Source organism: Sceloporus occidentalis, unplaced genomic scaffold (genome assembly GCF_023333645.1).
Source record: "Sceloporus occidentalis isolate IW3139 unplaced genomic scaffold, rSceOcc1.0.p SCAF_64, whole genome shotgun sequence".
Classification (NCBI taxonomy): Eukaryota; Metazoa; Chordata; class Lepidosauria; order Squamata; family Phrynosomatidae; genus Sceloporus; species Sceloporus occidentalis.
The window spans coordinates 2982889-3002374 of NW_028317044.1; the positions used below are offsets into that span (position 1 = coordinate 2982889).

General features: G+C 44.8%; 1 protein-coding gene across 2 annotated transcripts in view; it reads right to left on the bottom strand.

Moving 5' to 3' along the window:
* Positions 1-6150: 6150 nt before the first annotated feature.
* LOC149287120 (zinc finger ZZ-type and EF-hand domain-containing protein 1-like) overlaps positions 6151-19486 on the bottom strand; it is a 76756-nt gene continuing 63420 nt past the window's right edge. For both annotated transcript variants that reach the window (XM_089493431.1, XM_089493432.1), the window contains exons 49-55: positions 18444-18587; positions 15850-16018; positions 15257-15355; positions 14234-14399; positions 12357-12507; positions 11303-11374; positions 6151-9117 (exon numbers count right to left, since the gene is read on the bottom strand). In XM_089493431.1, coding sequence (XP_089349557.1) covers positions 9043-9117; positions 11303-11374; positions 12357-12507; positions 14234-14399; positions 15257-15355; positions 15850-16018; positions 18444-18587 — 876 coding nt within the window. In that variant the 3' untranslated portion in view covers positions 6151-9042. The remainder of the gene's footprint in view (positions 9118-11302; positions 11375-12356; positions 12508-14233; positions 14400-15256; positions 15356-15849; positions 16019-18443; positions 18588-19486) is intronic.

A 19486-nucleotide genomic window follows, 5' to 3' on the forward strand; every position in this document is an offset into this window, starting at 1 on the left:
CCTGTTTAAAAACCTCCAAAGAAGGAGACTCTGACTGCGTCTTCCACTGTCGAACAGCTCTTATAGAATCATAGAATCGTAGAGTTGGAAGAGACCACCAGGGCCATCCAGTCCAACCCCATTCTGCCATGCAGGAAATCCAAATCAAAGCATCCCTGACAGATGGCCATCCAGCCTCTGTTTAAAGACCTCCAAGGAAGGAGACTCTATCACCCTCCGAGGGAGTGCATTCCACTGCCGAACAGCCCTTACTGTCAGGAAGTTCCTCCTAATGTTCAAGTGGAATCTCTTTTCCTGTAGCTTGCATCCATTGTTCCGGGTCCTGTTCTCTGGAGCAGCAGAAAACAAGCTTGCTCCCTCTTCAATATGACATCCTTTCAAATATTTAAACAGGGCTATCATATCACCTCTTAACCTTCTTTTCTCCAGGCTAAACATCCCCAGCTCCCTAAGTCGTTCCTCATAGGGCATGGTTTCCAGACCCTTCACCATTTTTGTCGCCCTCCTTTGGACACGCTCCAGTTTCTCAATGTCCTTTTTGAATTGTGGCGCCCAGAACTGGACACAATATTCTAGGTGGGGCCTGACCAGAGCAGAATACAGTGGCACTATTACTTCTCTTGATCTAGACACTATACTTCTATTGATGCAGCCTAAAATAGCATTGGCCTTTTTAGCTGCCGCATCACACTGTTCACTCATGTTCAACTTGTGGTCCACTTGGACTCCTAGATCCCTTTCACATGTAGTTTCATTCAGCCAGGTGTCACCCATCCTATATCTGTGCATTTTATTTTTCCGCCCTAAGTGCAATACCTTACATTTCTCTGTGTTGAATTTCATTTTGTTAGCTTTGGCCCAGCTTTCTAGTCTATTCAGGTCATTTTGAATCTTGATCCTGTCCTCTGGGGTATTAGCTATTCCCCCTAATTTGGTGTCATCTGCAAATTTGATAAGTATGCTCCCAATTCTGTCATCCAGGTCATTGATAAAGATGTTGAATAGCACTGGGCCCAGGACAGAGCCCTGTGGGACCCCACTGGTCACTTCTCTCCAGGATGAAAAGGAGCCATTGTTGAGCACCCTTTGGGTTCGGCCGGTCAACCAATTACAGATCCATTTAACAGTTCCTTTGTCTAGCCCACATTTTACAAGCTTGTTTGCAAGAATGTCATGGGAAACCTTGTCAAAGGCCTTACTGAAATCAAGATATACTATATCCACAGCATTCCCTTCATCTACCAAGCTGGTAATTTTGTCAAAGAAAGAGATTAGGTTTGTCTGGCATGACTTGTTTCTCTGAAACCCATGTTGACTTTTTGTGATTATGGCATTGCCTTCTAGATGTTCACAGACTCTCTGTTTAATGATCTGCTCCAGAATCTTTCCTGGTATTGATGTCAGACTAACTGGACGATAATTGTTGGGATCCTCTTTTTTCCCCTTTTTGAAGATGGGGACAACGTTTGCCCTCCTCCAGTCGGCTGGGATCTCTCCTGTTCTCCAGGAGTTTTCAAAGATTATTGCCAATGGCTCCGATATTACTTTTGCCAGTTCTTTTAATACCCTTGGATGGAGTTCATCTGGTCCCGGAGACTTAAATTCATTTAGATTAACAAGGTGTTCCTCTACTATCTCTTTACTTATTCTGTGCTGAAATTCCCCTATTCTGTCCTCTGCTCCATTATCCTCAGGTTGAGCACCCTTTGCCTTTTCTGAGAAGACTGAGGCAAAGAAGGTCTTGAGTAATTCTGCCTGTTAGCATTTTGCCATCTTCTCCACTCAGTGGTCCTACCATTTCCTTCTTCTTACTTGTGCTGCGGACATATCCAAAAAAGCCCTTTTTATTGTTCTTAACCTCTCTAGCAAGCCTGAGTTCATTCTGCGCTTTAGCTTTTCTGACTTTACCCCTACACATGCCTGCTATTTCTTTGAATTCCTTTTTCGTGATTTCCCCCTTTTTCCATTTCTTATACATGTTCCGTTTCAAACTTCGCTCGGTTGAAAGTTCCTTAGTCATCCATCCTGGTTTCTTGAGACACCTCCCGTTTTTCTTTCTCACTGGAACTGTTTGAAATTGTGCCTTCAGTATCTCTCTTTTGAGAAATTCCCATCCGTCCTGAACTCCTTTATCTTTTAGTATTTCTGACCATGGAATCGCCCTCAGTACTTCTCTAAGTTTACTAAAATCCGCTCTCCTAAAGTCTAGGATGCGTGTCTGACTCTGCCTGGCTTCTCCTCTCCATTGTATAACAAACTCCAGGAGAACATGGTCGCTTCCACCTAAGGATCCCACCACTTGCACCCCATTAACCAAGTCATCCTTGTTGGTTTGGATCAGATCTAAAATAGCTGACCCCCTTGTTGCCTCTTCCACCTTTTGGACCATGAAATTGTCTTCCAGGCAAGTGAGGAATTTGCTAGACCTTGAGGATTTTGCTGAGTTTGACTTCCAGCAAATATCAGGGTAGTTGAAGTCGCCCATCACTACTACATCTCTCTTTTCTTACTGTGTGGTCATCTGTTCTAGAAAGATATCATCCAATTCCTCAGTCTGACTTGGGGGTCTGTAGTAGACTCCCACCGTAACACCCTTGTTGTTTCCCTCCCCTTTGATTCTTATCCAGACGCTCTCCACCTGGCTTCCATGATTGATGTCCAGGATCTCTTCACTGGTGTAAATATCTCTGACATATAGTGCTATTCCTCCTCCTTTCCTGTTTGGCCTATTTCTCTTAATAAGGTTATACCCCTCTATTTCCACATTCCAATCATGAGACTCATCCCACCAGGTTTCAGTGATGCCTATTATATCATATTTGCTTTGTTGTACTAGGAGTTCGAGTTCATCTTGCTTATTTCCCATGCTCTGTGCATTAGTGTAGAGACATCGCAGACCATGGTTCCCTTTTACTTGCTGCCTGTGCAAGTTTTTTTGCCTCCCACTGCTGGGTCCTTGCACTGTTTGCCTTGTTTCCTCTATGTCAGTTTGACTATTTTCGCCATCCCTTTCGCCTTCCTTAATATTGTCTCCCTTCCCCTCGGAACTCAGTTTAAAGCTCTCCTGATCACGTTCTTGAGACTGTTGGCAAAAACATTTCTTCCAACTGGCGTGAGATGCAACCCGTCTGTTGCAAGAAGTCCCTCCTCATGGAACCGCAGCCCATGATCGAAGAATCCAAATCCTTCTCGGCGGCACCATCTGCGGAGCCAGTTGTTCACATCTGCTATTTTCCTCTCCCTTCCTGGACCATGCCCTTCAACTGGCAGAAGAGACGAGATGACAACCTGTACATCCATTCCTTTCAGCTTCCTACCAAGCGCCTCATAATCCCTTTTGATGTTCTGAATGCTGTGTCTTGCAGTATCATTAGTTCCCACGTGGACCAAAAGGAAGGGGTATTGGTCAGTAGGCTTGACCAGTCTTGTCAGCCTCTCTGTCACATCACGGATCTTTGCACCTGGAAGACAACACACCTCTCGAGACATCTTGTCAGGCCTACAAATCACTGCTTCTGTACCCCTCAGCAAGGAGTCCCCCACTACGACCACACGCCTCCTCCGAGGCTTAGCAGCGACTGTTCCCTCGGGTGGGACTCTCAGGCTCCCCTGCTCCGTCCCTGAAGTCTGTCCATGCTGCTCTTCTTCATCCTCCTTGATAAGGGAAAGAGATTCGAATCGATACTGTCAGGACGTTCCTCCTAATGTTTAGGTGGAATCTCTTTCCCTACAGCTTCCATCCATTGCTCTGTGTCCTCTTCTCTGGAGCAGCAGAAAACAAGCTCACTCCACCCTGAACATGGCACCCCTTCAAATACTTAAACAGGGCTACCATATCAGCGCTTAACCTTCTCTCCTCCAGGGTAAACATACCCAGCTCCCTATGTCTCTCCTCATAAGGCATGGTTTCCAGACCTTTCACCATGTTGGTTGCGCTCTTCTGGACATGTTCCATCCTTTTCAAATTGTGATGCCCAGAACAGGACACACTATTAGTCAAAGTGAGGCCTGACCAAAGCAGAACAGAGTGGCACTATCACTTTCCTTGATCTGGATGCTATACTTCTATTGGTGAAACCTAGAATCGCATTGGCTTTTCAGCTGCTGCATCACACTGTTGAGTCTTGTTCAACTCATGGTCTACTAGAACTCCTAGATCCCTTTCGCACGTCGTCTTGTGAAGCCAAATGTCCTCCATCTTATATCTATACATTTCATGTTGTTTGCATCCAGTTAATTCAGCAGAAGGGAGAAAAGATGGTCGACTCTTGTCCTTCCCAGGTGGCTTTGGCCAAAACAAACCGATGCAGCCTCCCTTCGCTTGTCTCTTCTTCCGCATTAATTTCTGTCATCTGGACCACACTCTTGATACTGCTTGGTTGTACTTGTTTCCCTGTGACATATCGCAGGAATATCTCTTCTTGTTGTTGCTGCCTCAAGATGGGGAGAAAAAAACCACAGAAGGGAATATAGACCACCACTCCCATCCTTTCCCCATGGATTTCTTTTTATTCTTTCCTTAACAAAGTCCAAGCTGTGGCTTTTTTGTAATGCTAACAGCACGCCTTGGGAAACAACCTCCAAGTGCTAATGTTCGCATTGCCATATCACTCTATAGCTACAGCCCTAGAGCATTTGAGGCCTAAAGCATTGCTATTCCTGCAAGGAATATATAGCTTGTAATGTATTATACTACAATGCAAGTGGTGGCTCATGGATCAGTGCCAATAGGCAAACTATCAGCGCCTGATTTGCAACCAATTTCCAGGAAACAATTGCATTCAATGGGTCCAAATACAGTCCTTGGAGTATTAAGAGGGGGGGGACCTACAGGATTCCCATATCAGATGGCTTGCAAAGCACTGCTGTAATGTGTTACATCTTCCAAGCTCTGGGGTAGGCACTTGTGAAAGAAACTGGGGGGAAACAAAGGTTAATCTTCCTAGCACCATTGGTGAAAAGTTCCTCCAAACACATACAATAGCTGCAGATATAAAGCAATGGCTGGACCCTACATTTTTATATTGCAAAAAAGGGATGCATATATATATATATATATACATATATACACACAAGATGTCAGGTAGGACCTTGAGGAAGATGGGAGTTGTATTCCAACCCATACGGGAAGGAACTATATTGAGGGGATACTGGTTTTGTTGCTAAAAGTGCTGATGGGAACTTGTTACAAACCGAGCCAACTTTTGCCAAATGGTCAGACACATCCGTGGGAAACATTCGCGTCAATATCCGCCCCCTCAAACATACCCACTATATAAATGCATTCTGAAATTGTATACAGAAGAAGACATCGTAAAAGAAAATACGGCAAAGCGGCTGCAAAACATTTGGTATAAGACAGATCTCCAACAGTGGGAAACGTCATGGAAAAGAAGATGAAGTCAAAATTCAAAGGGGAATTATTACAAGATGTGTTTCGGGGGGTATTTAACGCCTGAAAGATTGTGCAAAGCCTACAGTAACTGTAATATAACAAATGCTGGGGGAAAATAGTGATTACAAGAGTAGAAGTGGATTAAATCTAAGGAGAAATATGTGTGTGTACAGTAGGAATCTGTAAGTGGATTTGGACTCAATGAAGAAATGGAAAGATGGAAAAATAAAGCAAAGGAAAAGGGGGAAGTTAGGGATTTTTTCCTCCAAGTTGTATCTATTTTCTTGAAGATAGCCAATAAGTTTAAGGAAATTGACCAAAGTCGGTAATAAGGAAGTAATGAATGGCGAATGTATGAATGTATGTATGCAGGAAAAGAGATTCCACCTCAACATTAGGAGGGATGTCCAGACAGAAAGAGGTGTTTGGTAGTGGAAGATGCTGCTTTGGAGTGTGCTGGAGTCTCCTTCTTTGGAGGTCTTCAAACAGAGGCTGGATGGCCATCTGTCAATGGGGATGCTTTGATGGAGAGTTCCTGCATGGCAGAATGGGGTTGGACTGGATGGCTCTTCTTGGGGTCTCTTCCAACTCTATGAGTCTATGATTTGTTAGCTATGTCCTTTTGCTATCTGTATGTTTTATCTTTGCCCTGCCGAGCGGTAAAAGAATGTGTGTGTTTTTTATATGTGATCTCACGTTAATAAAAACATTATTAAACAAGACAACAACATACATACACACAATGATCAGATACGTATCTTTGTACTTCCATTTTTAATAGATTTTTTTACAATATATCTCTTCATTTGCATATATCCACTGCATCTATAACTTCTTCTTCTTTTTATTATTATTTAAATACACATGAAACCAAAACAGGGAATAAATCTAAGGGGTCGGTTTTTGCGACGAGGTCAAACCAAATGAGACCCGGGCCCACCGATTTCCCGCCCCCTCGAAAAAAACGATTAAATGTCATGAAGTTGAAGGAAAAATAAACCCGTAAAGGGGAAGGAAAAAATAATAATCAACGACCACCCATTATTTTTTTTTTAAATGCTGAAAAACAAGAGCGGTGGGTTAGAATGGTGGATGATGGTGGTCTCTTCATATGTCAGATATAGTTCAACACACACGCACAACCATCATCATCATCATCATCATCATCATCCGTTAGAGGCACATTGCATACTCCTCCCTTCCCCGTCCCCTTTGTACAATCCGAATTGAGCATTTTTGCATCCAACTCGAAACTCCTAAGCATGGCAAGCACTTTGAGCATGTCCTCTGCCTCTCTTTGCACGGCTCTTCCAACCAAAAGACCATTTAAAGGTAGCGTGCAGAAGAAATGCGAAGAGCAATCCACCATTAAGGCAGGCACAACAGTCCCCAGCTGCCTAAGGAACCCTTGCGACCGGGGCTGGAAGAAGGGAGGTTACTGGCTTCAAAACGCCTGCTAGGCATCCGGGAGGAAAAATGTTCTGAACAGGGACCGATGTCACACAGTGCGCCTCTGTTTACATATGCACCTGGTTATGTAAAGCAAACCTGTAAGCCAAAAAGACGACGGGGGAAGCCACAGCACTGTGAGATTCAGGGCCTTGGTATACATCCCTGAAGATTCAGAGGCGTCCATCTAAATGTGGATGGAGAAAGGAAGGGTGGCAACTACAGCTGCATCTCCAAAGAGTCCCTTTGGCAAACTGGGTAACCAAGGGGCTTCCTTTACTCCTCACCATTGGATTGTCTTTCCCCAGAACTCTTGTCATCCAAAAAGGGACCTTTGGGCACAGACATGAAGGTGGAAAAAACAATCCTTATCTTAGTTTGCCGCCAATGAGCCTGCTTGCTCTTTTCTAGTACACTAGGAAGACAACAGGCAGCTCTGTTTTGCAACAGGGAGCATTTAAAGAATATCTAGTGTGGTTCATGCACTGTGATCCAAAGATGGCTACTGCCCCACATTTGGGGGGCAATGCTAGGTGTATCACCAGAGACTTTCCTGCTCCGATTTTCCACCTGGCATAGTAGTCCTGGGCACTACTGAAGCCAGTCCAGTTTCTCCCAGCTGCTCAGGGTTGACATTTCTCCCCTGTCTTCCCTCCGACTTTTACTACTTTGGACATACCATGTCTTTGGACTGCTGTAAATCTTACACTTGGCAAAGGCTAGAAGAAAAAGGGCCCTTGCAGAGGGCACCCAGTGTGCCCTCCCCACCAACAAAACCAGAATGTCTCAGAAAGCCAACCTTGCTGGTACCCTCTGCATGCTGGGAGAGGCAATACTTCTGGACACTATGTCCAAAATGCAATGCCTTCCTATATACTGATTGGGACTTCCCACTCAATTCAACCAGGTTCATCTTCCCTTTGGAAGTCTGAATGGTCTAAAAGAGATACCGAAGCGAAGGGATGTCTTCCAGGGATGCTTATGCATCCTCCTAAAATTAAAATAAAACTAAGCTGGCAGCTTCGGGGGCAAAACCACGCAACATCAACTACCAGCTTCCACACAGAAGCACCTTGTCCTTCATGGGGTGGGACACATGGTGTCTCCAACCAGAGACAAGAATTTAAAGCCAATTTATTTCAACCTTAGAGGTCTTCCTGCCTTCAGTGTGATTATTGCTCTGAGACACCAAGGCGGGTGAATGGACAGACACTGGAGGGCCTGCATTTACACCGGCTTTGTCTCAAAGAGAGATCGAGACAGAGGACAGTCAAGACTGTCCAGGTGAAATATTTTGGGAGGGCAGAACCGTTCCCTTTTCTGGCCTCTGTGCGCAGACCTTTTGAACCACAAATCCTAAGGCATGCAACAAGGAACCTGGGCCACCAGAGGAGGATTGTTAACTAGCAGAAATGACACAGACCTAGCTTCCCCCAGCGCCAAACATTTTCAATCCATAAAAGTATGGAACCAAGTTTCCCGCACTCCACTTTTGTCCCACCTCTCCGGCTTCTTTCCAGTACATAAAGCTGGGTGCTGCAAGTTGCCCCCCCCTGAATGGAGACAAGAGACAGCTTTTTCACTGTTGGGGGGGGGGGGGAGAAAGAAAAGATGCTAGGTGGCAGCATTAAGCAGTTTTTGGTCTTGCGTCGCTTCTTGTGTCGTCCTCCAGCTTCACAGACATGGCGGCGAGAGAGACCCACTCCAAGTCAAAAGGCTTCTCCAAACCACTTAAGTGTCCATTTGATATATTTGGTTTTTCTGGGAGGTGCGTCACTGTGTGGATGATGAAATGTAGGATGATAACAACCAGAGGAGAGCCTGTGTTCTTCCCCCTTTCGGGGACGGTGAGAGCTTCATCCACCTTTGTTCCCCCCCTTCCAGAACTGAGAGAAAGTAAAATACTGTTCCACAGGCATGCTACAATAGAAGTGCATACATAACTCTAAATGATGTAAGAGGGGCTCCGGCGTGTGTTGTGCCCCTTACCCCTGTTTCCTCGGAGGGGTGTGTTTGCTTTTACAGAATCTACATTGGGTGGAAGGGAGGTCGGTCGGTCGGTCGGTCGGCTGGCTGCAGGGCGGCCGTACGCTGAAGCGGGAGAGGCCTCTTTTTCCTCCTCTGGTTCCCCAGCCCAGCAGCGATGCTCGTGGCCAGGATTTCCTCAGGCAAGAAACCATCCTATGTCGCCGCCATTATTAAACAGTCCAGGGGCTTGTTGATTTGTTGGGATAGTTAATGGCAAGGCTAATAGCAGCAATGTTTTTCAGGGCCTGCGTGGTGGTGGGGTAAAAGAAACAGAAAGACATGAATGGAGAAAGCACGAAAGCAAGCAAGCAAGAACGAATGCTAGAAAGAGAAAGTGATGGGTTTGAGGGTGGAGTTTGGGGGCTTTTCAGGTTGGTTTTGGGCTCCACTCAAAGTGCTGGGTTTTGATTTTTCAAGGATTTCCAGGTGTTTTGGACTTCAGCACCTAGAAAGCCAACAGTTAGGAACTCTGGGAGTCAAAGTCCAAAACATCTGGAGGGCCAAAGTTTGAGGACCATTGTCTTAACAGGATGAGGAGGAACCATTGTTGAGTATTCTTTGGGTTCAGTAAGTCTACCAGTTACAAATTTCACCGAATGGTTGCACTGTCTAGCCCTCATTTTACTAGCTTTTTTTGCAAGGATATCATGGGGGACTTTGCCAAAAGGCTTACTGAAATCAAGGTAAGTTTCATTCACAGCATTCCCAAGCTCTTAAGAGCTTGTTCTTCAGAGTCCCATCATGCCATCCGGCATGACCAGTGGACAAGGATGGGATAGGTAGTCCAAACCAACCCAAAGGCTCCTGGTTCTTCTCCATCCCTGCGTGAGAACCTGTCACAGCCCTGCTGCTGCCTGAGATGTCTGGTGTTTTCGCTCTGCTACTGAGCTAGTCTCAGCCAAAGCCCTGCAAAGGAGTGCAGCCTTTTTATTTTGTTTTACTTAGATCCCACCTTTCTTTACAGGGACTCAAGGCGATGCTTTCTCTGACACACTCCAGTTTCTTACAGACTCTGCCCACAGCTTTTTCAATTGCACTCACAATTGTGACGGTTAGGCTCAAGTCTTTTGGAGGAACATGAAAGGGAAGGTGGGGGGGGGGGCTTTAGAGATGACAGGATGCTTCATAAAGTGTGCTTTTGATTTCTCAGAGAGAAAGCAATGGAGAAGGAATCTCAATGAACAGTTGCATTTAGCCAGAGAATGCCAAGCACCCATCTGCATCAATGATAACACTTCTTCTCCACCCCATGCTCTGTTGGCCTCTGCCGCAGCACATGGTGCACCTGGCCATACAGCCTCAAGGGCACTAAAGTAGGTGAAGCTGAAACAAGTTTGCAGACACAGAGAGAACAATTCTGCAAGGAGGGAGTGCCACCTGTGAGACAGTGCTCCCCCTCTCCTGTTTCAGAGCTTCTGTCCTAAAAAGGATTGCAGAACATTTGCCCGAGAAGACAAAACCTGGAGTGGGGTGTATGTGTCTCTCTCTTTAGGTTTTCTCCAGAAAAAGAGCAAAACATGGGTATAGGTTATCCCCTGAAATGCCATTTTCTGAAAGGACAAGTGTGGGAAGGGTGACTGCTAATGTGTGGGGGACTCTGCTCGCTGTTGGAAATGAGGCGCTGGAGCAGATGGACCTTCAAAACAACCTAGGAGGCCTCTGCAGCATCCTGTCCATATACTGCACCGAGTCTACAACCTGCATCAGAACCACACTGATCGCTTACTACAACCGCAGGCTCTGGGGTCCAACCCAGCCTTTCAAAGCCCCCAAGACAACCACATCTCTCTCCTCACGACACCACCATTTTATGGTTTCCCACCTTTCACAGGGTGCTTTACTAATTCTAAATGCCTCTGCTAAATCTCGGTTATTGTCTGTGAAGAGATTTAAACTGATTTTACCTGGCAAGTGGAGATTGATGGACTCCTGATCTTTAAAGAGGTTATATGGGCATCTTTCCTGTGTATTCCTGTGTGGCAAAGGACTGGACCACGTGGCCTTTGAGGTTCCTTCCAACTCTATGACTATGTGGTACACTAAAAGAGGTCCTCTGACCCTGCTTTACTGCAGGGAGCAACCAGTATTGGTCTCTTCTGTTATGGTATTTCAGTTCACTCGAATCGAATGTACAGAGAGCCTTCAGCAATCGCCCGGGTATTAGAACTGACGCTAATCCAGCAGCTCCAATTTTAACTCCTTTCTTCCCTTTGAGTAATTTTTGCCCCAACCCCTATTTTCCTCCCTTTGTTTTCCTGATGGAGCCGGGAGGGATGGAGGAAAGATGGCATGCAAGCAGACATCAAGGGCCACTGTTAATGTAACTCCCATCACAAAGAGCAGGAAACGGCAGAAAGTGAAGGAGTGTGGCCTTGGCGCAGGAGAGAGGAAGCAGGCAGGCAAACAAAGGCACACTGCTACACATTGTACCTGTGCTGTACAGCGGTGGAGATGGTCTTCTGTATTTAAGGCAAGCAAGTAATCCTGCAGAGATCCAAGTTCCTGAAAGCACAAAAAGTGAATTAAGATCCACGTGCAAAACACGGAACAAGCTCATGTTGGGGAGGAGAAAAGGAATGGGGAAAAATAGAATGGTATCTTAAAAGACTAAGGTCCCTTTCACACTTCATAATTATAGGGCTACAGTTCCACTTTAGTTGCCCTAGCAATGTCCCAAGGCATGGGATTTGCAGGTTAGAGAAGGGCGCACTGAATTCTCAGCTCAAGAGCCTCATCAGATTACAAACACCAGGATGCCATAGGATGCAACCATGGCAGTGCAAGTGGCATCATAGTGCTATAATTTCAGTGTGAAAGGGACTTTACTGATTTATTTTAGCATGAGCCCTTGTGGCTTTCCAAGCATGTTTTTGACTGATTTGTTCTAGCATGAACTCTCGTGGATTTCAATCCACTTCTTCAGATGTAAGAAAACTCATGCTAAGATAAACCAGTTGTTCCTCATCTTCCCCCCACTCCCCATTTTTAGATTGCCCACCCCCACATTTTTATACTGAAACAGACTATCTTTCTGAAAAAGAACAGGTTGAAAGTCCTTGGACAACTAGGTTTGCACCAGGAAAATGAATACACAGAGACACTTTGCTACACAGCTAGAAGGGGTAAGGCTTATAGCCTTGCATTTCAGAGGTTTGGGGGGTCTTGCTACAAATTAATCCGGGATTGAAAACCCACTTAATTTGTCCATGGACAGCATTATAATGATCTTTTTCACACATGCCCCAGGAGAAAGCTCAAGCAAGAGAGCCACTGGAGGCAAAAAGTATCATTCTAGCAGAAAAGAACATTATTCTTTGTAGCAGCCAACTAATTTCAGTTGCCATTTCATGCACACTACCCAAAGGAAACCTTGAACTCTTTATACACACACACAGGCAATAACTAGTGGAGGGGCAAGATGAGGAAAGAAGAAGAAAAATAGTCTATGACTGCAAATGATTCCCAGCTCTGTCGAGATGCTTACGCTAACTTTGCTCTCAGTAACAAAGAAGAGTTCAGTAAGGGCCTGGTGAAGGGGGAGAAGGATGCCAGGCTTGGCCACGTCGTGATGCACGTTGTTTTCCATGCAGCTGAAAAGATGCCAAAGAGGCTTCAGCAAAGTGAGGTCGCAGTCCCTGAAAGGAGAAAGAGGCTGTCATAAACACATAAGGGTAAGACAGTGCGGAAGAACTGAACTGCGCTCTGCTCCTATTCCTCTACCAAAACGGTTCTTCGCTCCATCGTTCTGAGGTGCCCTAATTTCTCCCATTCCTAATTTGAACTGATCTATATCCCTGGACCCTGTCTTTCTTCCTCCAAGCAGCTCAGGGCAGAGCGTTCCTCAAACATTCATTCATTCACTTACCCACTCACTCACTTCCTTACTTCTTCCCTGCCGTGGGAAGCAAGGGTGCTCCCAAAATTTAGAACAGATGTAGAGAAACATGCAAAAGTTAATATACCACTAAACTAACAGGTCCCAGGCCATGTTTTGATGTTCACAACCACACCAGGACACAGGTCAGGCAGAAGGGCAGCAACCATCCGAAGTGTGCTTGATCTGCTTCATGTCTTAGTGTGAAACTGAAACCATGTTCTCTCCCACCGCGCACACATGTGCGCATGGCTAATAGAGGGTACTATTAGCTATTTGAGAAGCAGGGCAAGGTATGACTAGTAATAGTTCTTTTCGGTCTCTTCTTCTCACTTTTTCTTTTTGGCACTATCAGCCTAAAGGGGGGAAACCAAATGTTTTTGAATATGTGATGAAACAGAAGGCATTAAAGGGGGGTAGAAACTTGAATGAATTAGAAAGGAAATATTAGAAGGAATGGAGAACAGAAGAACAGGACAGAAAGAGAAACCAAAGAGGACAAGATTCAAAGATAAACTTGATCTAACTGATTAATTTTATTAAGGATGTATAGGTAACATATATTTTAGAATCGGAGTTAGATTCACAAAATATGTATAGAGTGGGTATGTATGTTGAGATATGTATATGTTAGAATATATGTTAGTTGGTGTCAAAGTATTATGTGCACATGTATATGCGTATATTGTTTACTGAATTAAAATAACATTAAAAATTAAACAAGTGTGATGAAACGAACACTAGTGGGACACTATTAGCTATTTGGGAACAGAGTGCACAGACACTTGGGATGACTCACTGGCCACCTTATGTCCATCCCAATTGGTGCCAATAGACTGGTCAACTCCAAAATTTCACTTGACAACAACAACAGATTTAACATTAAAAATAAAACGCTTTCAAAAGAAATCACAGATACAAAAGTCTCATGAGTCCACCCCCCAGATCATGAGAATTAGAACCTTACTCAGAAAGAACAAAGCACAGGATCATAGAATCGTAGAGTTGGAAGGGACCACAAGGGCCAGCCAGTCCAACCTCCTGCCATGCAGGAACTCTCAATCAAAGCATACCCAACACATGGCCATCCAGCCTCTGTTTAAAAACCTCCAAAGGAAGAGACTGCACCATAAGCTCTGAGGAAGTGTGTTCCACTGCCGAACAGCCCTTACTGTCAAGAAGTTCCTCCTAATGTTGAGGTGGAATCTCTTTTCTTGTAGCTTGCATCCATTGTTCTGGGTCTTATTCTCTGGAGCAGCAGAAAACAAGCTTGCTCCCTCTCAATATGACATCCCTTCAAATATTTAAACAGGGCTATCATATCACCTTTTACTCTTCTCTTCTCCAGGCTAAACATCCCCAGCTCCCTAAGTCTTTCCTCATAGGGCTTGGTTTCCAGACCCTTCACCATTTCATTCACCCTCCTTTGGACACGCTCCAGTTTCTCAACTGGAAACAGAAACTGGAAGCAGATTTAGCAAGCTTACCTCTCGCTGCAGCATTGTACTATCTTGAGGAGCAAATGGATGGCCTTCAGCCGCTGGTGGCCAGTCTGTCGGCAGGCAACACCCACCTGCCACTCCCAGACTTTGGCCAGTGGGATGTGAGGGATGACCCTTTCTTCCAGCAGCATCTGCTTCAGGATCTCAAAGCCTGAAATTCAACACAGTTGCATTGCATGTTGTGCAGTATCGTTCAATCTGTCTGATACATGCATCCGTTCTTTGGGATCATTTTCCAATCATCATTAAGATCCTTTGCTACATGTCCCTACGTTTTACCCTTGACTTATCCATGGATCATATCAATGCAATGCAACTTGGGGAATGTGGAGCATTAACTGCATCTATAGAGTCTGGGACCAATGGCTAATGGAGAAGCTATTAGATAAAATGAAATGTAACTTCAAAACAACAAAACCAAGAATCCTTCTGATATGAAAAACGGCTTATCGATTTTGTTAATACAAATTTTATAACTGTCTGCCCTCCAACTTGCCAGTGGTCACTATGGTCCGATCTATTCCAAACAACTTAAATTGTATAGGACTATATATACATACATATATATATGTGTGTGTGTGTGTGTGTGTGTGATGCTTTTCAAGGTTTTGAAAGTTTATTTTATAATTGTAAGATTTTGTAGGGTCTTAGCCATCCTTTACTGTTCTATTTTAATTAAAAAAATTAAAATTGCATCTATATTTTCATGTCAACTATTGTGACAAGCAACAACAACAAACAAAGGTGGTCAGGGACTGGTGGGCGGGTGGCGAAAAGTAGGGGCCCTCCAGATGTGCCTGACTACATGTCTCTTCATCGGCCATGCCGGATGGGGATGGTGGGAGCTGCAGTCTTGATGCACCTGGAGAGCGCCACATGGGAGAAGGCTGTGTCTACATCTTGTTCAGACCGCCCAGTGAAAGAAAAATACAGCTTTTGAGCCAAGATGACCAACTGTCACAAGAGAAGTGAGGATGCTGCAACATGCCACTTTTGGAAAGTGCTCACCTGTCTGAAATCTCCCCAGGTGTCCTGCCGTCACTGTGAACTTGTAGCCCCATTCGGTGTTGCTCATGTCACTGGTGAAGCGGTAGTAGAGGGTATCGCCTGGCAAAACATGAACAGCCTGAAGCAAGAGGCGGCTAGAAAATTATCCCTTATCTACAGATTTGTGTAAACTGTCTGCTTGCTTGCAACACAATAAATCTGAACTTGAACCTATCCACAGAGACGCAACCAACTCCCCCCAAAGCTCAACAGTGGCACTCTTTGCGCTCACAAAACATGACATCTCGCTATGATTCTCATGCTGACTTGAGCTGGTATCCTTGGTGAATATATACACTTGTCCCTCCCTATTCGCTAGGGTTAGGGGCACAAGATCCCAGTGAATATGGAAAAACCACAAGTAACAAAAACATCATGTTTTTATCTAAGAGGACACCTCTCTAGGAATCTCTAGGTCCTCCGGCGCAATTCTGTGTTCAACGTCTGACAGACACTGACCACAGAACTGCGCCGGAGGAGGTGCAACGGCCTAGTAGAGTATTCTCTCTAGGGATCTCTAGGACTTTCAGTGCAACTCTGTGGTCAGGTTTTACCTGGAAGTTCAAAGTCGGTCCATTTGTGGGGAGGCCCACTGAAAGTGTGTCGATCGTGGATGAAGTCGCAGCTGCTGGCAATGACCAGCTCATCGCAGCCCTCCTCCGTGTTACACTGGGGATCAAATTTGACGGAGAGGTAGATGGCACCAGGGATGTGGACTTTGTCCTGAAGGAGACAGTAAATTGCTAGGATTACTGAGCAGCTGGTAGAAAATCTGATATGCTCCAGGAACACATGGCAAAATCTGTTTGAAAGGCAACTGTGCACATAGAATCATAGAAATCACAGAATCATAGCATTGGAAGAGACCCCAAGGGCCACCTAGTCCAACCCCTTGCCATGCAGGAGTTCTCAATCAAAGCATCCCCGACAGATGGCCATCCAGCCTCTGTTTAAAGACCGCCAAGGAAGGAGATTCCACTACACTCCAAGGGAGTTTGTTCCATTATCGAAGAGCTTTTACTGTCAAAGTTCCTCCAAATGTTGAGGTGGAATCTCTTTTCCTGGAGCTTGCATCCATTGTTCCTTGTCCTATTCTCTGGAGCAGCAGAAAACAAGCTTGCTCCCTTCTCAATAGGACATCCCTTTAATATTTAAACAGGGCTCTCATATCACCTCTTAACCTTCTCTTCTCCAGACTAAACATCCCCAGCTCCCTAAGTCATTTCTCATAGGGCATGGTTTCCAGACCCTCCACCATTTTAGTCGCCCTTCTTTAGACATGCTCCAGTTTCTCAACATGCTTTTTGAATTGTGTGGGCCAGAACTGGACACAAGTGTTATTCCAAGTAAAGCCTGACCAAAGCAGAATAGAGTGGCACTATTACTTCCCTTGATCTGACACTATACTTCTATTGATGCAGCCTAGAATCGCATTGGCCTTGTTAGCTGCCGCATCGCACTGTTGACTCATGTTCAACTTGGGGTCTACTTGGACTCCTAGATCCCTTTCACACATAAGTCTCATTAATTTATGTGTTGACATTCTGCAAGGTAGACTGCGCTGAGATGGCGGCCATGTGTGCTTCAATTTAAGAGTGAAGATCTGAAATTATTCATTTCAGGTGACCATTGTTTATACTATCTGCCTACTTGGAAACATCTCTAGAGTATGCATAAGGCAACTGATACCCATTTGGCCAGTCTGTGCTTTAGAATATTGTCCTCTAGAAAGAGCATTGGACAGACCAAATATTCTTGAGGTATTCAGGATCTCAAGTTAAAGGACACAATTACATCTTCCAGACTTCTGCACTATGTTTGGATGAATCACCCCATCATTCCATGGCTAAGATGTACCCCAACTACCCCCATGTCCTCAGAGGGACCACCGTCCTCTTCTCCTCTTGCATGATTCACTCCTTTGGGAGTGCCGCTCTCCCAGCAGAGCGCATTACTCAAAAGAAGTGAGACAGCCTAATAGTGAGTCACACGGAAAGAGGAGGTGGGCTCCTGAGAGAGACTTTAGATGTTACTCTCTGGTGCCTGGAAAATGATACCTCTTCTCTGTCTTCTCTGAACTAAGTTGCAATTCTCACAGTAGTGCAATGAATGGATTTTCCAAGCAAGACTACAGTCAGCTCTCTATATCCATGGATTTTTTTATCCACAGAGTCAAGCATCCACAGTTTGGAAGTATTTTTAAATTATCTGAATTCCAAGAAGCAAACCTTGATTTTGCCTTTTTATATAAGGGATACCATTTTACGTGCCACTATATATATATAATGGGACTTGAGTATCCATGGATTTTGGTATCTACAGAGGGTCCTGGAAGCAAACCCCAGTGATACCAAGGGCCCACTGTACATTCTGAACTATCCTTGCTTTAATGCAAAGTATGGATTATGGAGCATATGGATTATGGAGCATGGTCTTAAATGAGCACAGGACACACTAGTTTTACAACAAACATGCTCTCAGAGATGATAAAAACCAATAGAACTGGTGTGTTATGGCCAACTCAGCTGGCTGCTTTTTAGTGGGCCCTCCTTGGCAACCTGGTTATGGGAGTTCCCATTTTGAGCATGAACACTTTTAAGATTTACCACCACCACATCACTCTTCATCTAATTCTAAAGCCACTTGTGGCTGAGGCAAGATTTGAACTGGAAACTTCTTCTACTCATTCATACAGTAATGCCATCACTACAGAACTTATCAAAAAGGAAACAGACAGCCCAATCTTGTTACCAAAAATGTACCCACACTGCAGAAATAAAGCAGTTAAACATCACTTTAACTGTCATGGCTCCATCTTGCGGAATCCCAGGATTTGGACATAGGACATAGGACATGACATAGCCATGGCAGTAAAAGTGGTGTCAAACTGCTTTATTTCTGCAGCGTGGATACACCCCAAGTTGTCTAGAGGTAAAATTATGTTGAAAAATACGTCTCAATCTGCATTCTTTCCCACATCCTGAAGTGTTTCTCATCTTTAACCATTACAAAATGGAGCCAAGGCTAACTCCATGGTGGAACCCGGGGGACGCATTCTCCCTCTCAGAGATATGCGGTCACAAGTAAAACAACAAAGACCAAGAAAAAGGTATCAAGATGCTGACATTCTAACTCCTAGGCACATTACCTCAAAATTTGTATTATTGTTGTAGGGATGCTTGGACTCTCGTGTTTGGACAGCCATTCCAGGCTCCTCCATGAACTGACAGGCTGTGAGTGCCATTGTGGCCAGCATGCTTTCGTTGCAACCGCGGAGCACTTTCAGGAGAATCTACAGGAAGGAGAGAACGAGGAGAAAACATGTTTCCTTACAGATCTCAAACTTAAAAAAGATTACTCACCAGAAACAGACTTTGTAACAGGGATGCAGACACAGGAACCAGACCCTGCGATAGACCTGGATGTCAACTGTGTCCCCATGTCCCCTCTAGCAATGCTATTACAAGGCCTAATAATGTCATCCGTTACATCAGGGCTCCCTCCACTTGCTCATCCTCCAAAGGGACAAGTGCCATCATTTGCTAGCTATTGCATATTACACAGGACTAACAGGGATGCCTCCACACAAAAAGAACAAATCAGAAGTGGGTAAAGTGCCACCTATGGACCAGAGGCAGTCTCTTGGGGCCATTTTTAGGCTTCAACAACCCGATCATAGGAGCTTTTGCATGTGAAGTATGTGCTCTGACCCCCACCCCCCACCCCACCCCAGGCTTCGTATTAAGTTCCTAACATTGCCCAGAATACCAGAGATTTCCACCTTCTCTATTATTCCACATGTATCTCTTAAGTGAGTTGACTTAAGAGCCTGAGTACTGCATGTAACCAGGAACGGGAAAACAAAGAGCTAAATGCATGCACCTTTTTGCCACTAAACAGATGTCATGTAACTTATCAGGATGCATCCAGCCTCAGGCAGCTCCCTCTATCACAATGCATCCATGCAAACGTCTAACCTGACTTCTTTGTTCCCTTTTCTCCTCCTTTAAATGCAGTTCAAGGATTCATCCTCCCAGAATGGCTTCCAACTGCTCAAAATTGGACCCAAGAGACGGTCCACTTTTAAGCAGTAGTAGTTTCAATTCACTTGGTGGTTTCCAAGCATTTTTTTCTCATGTTTGCTGCCCGAACCAAGATCCTCCAAAATGAGAGGGATTTCTTCAGATACCA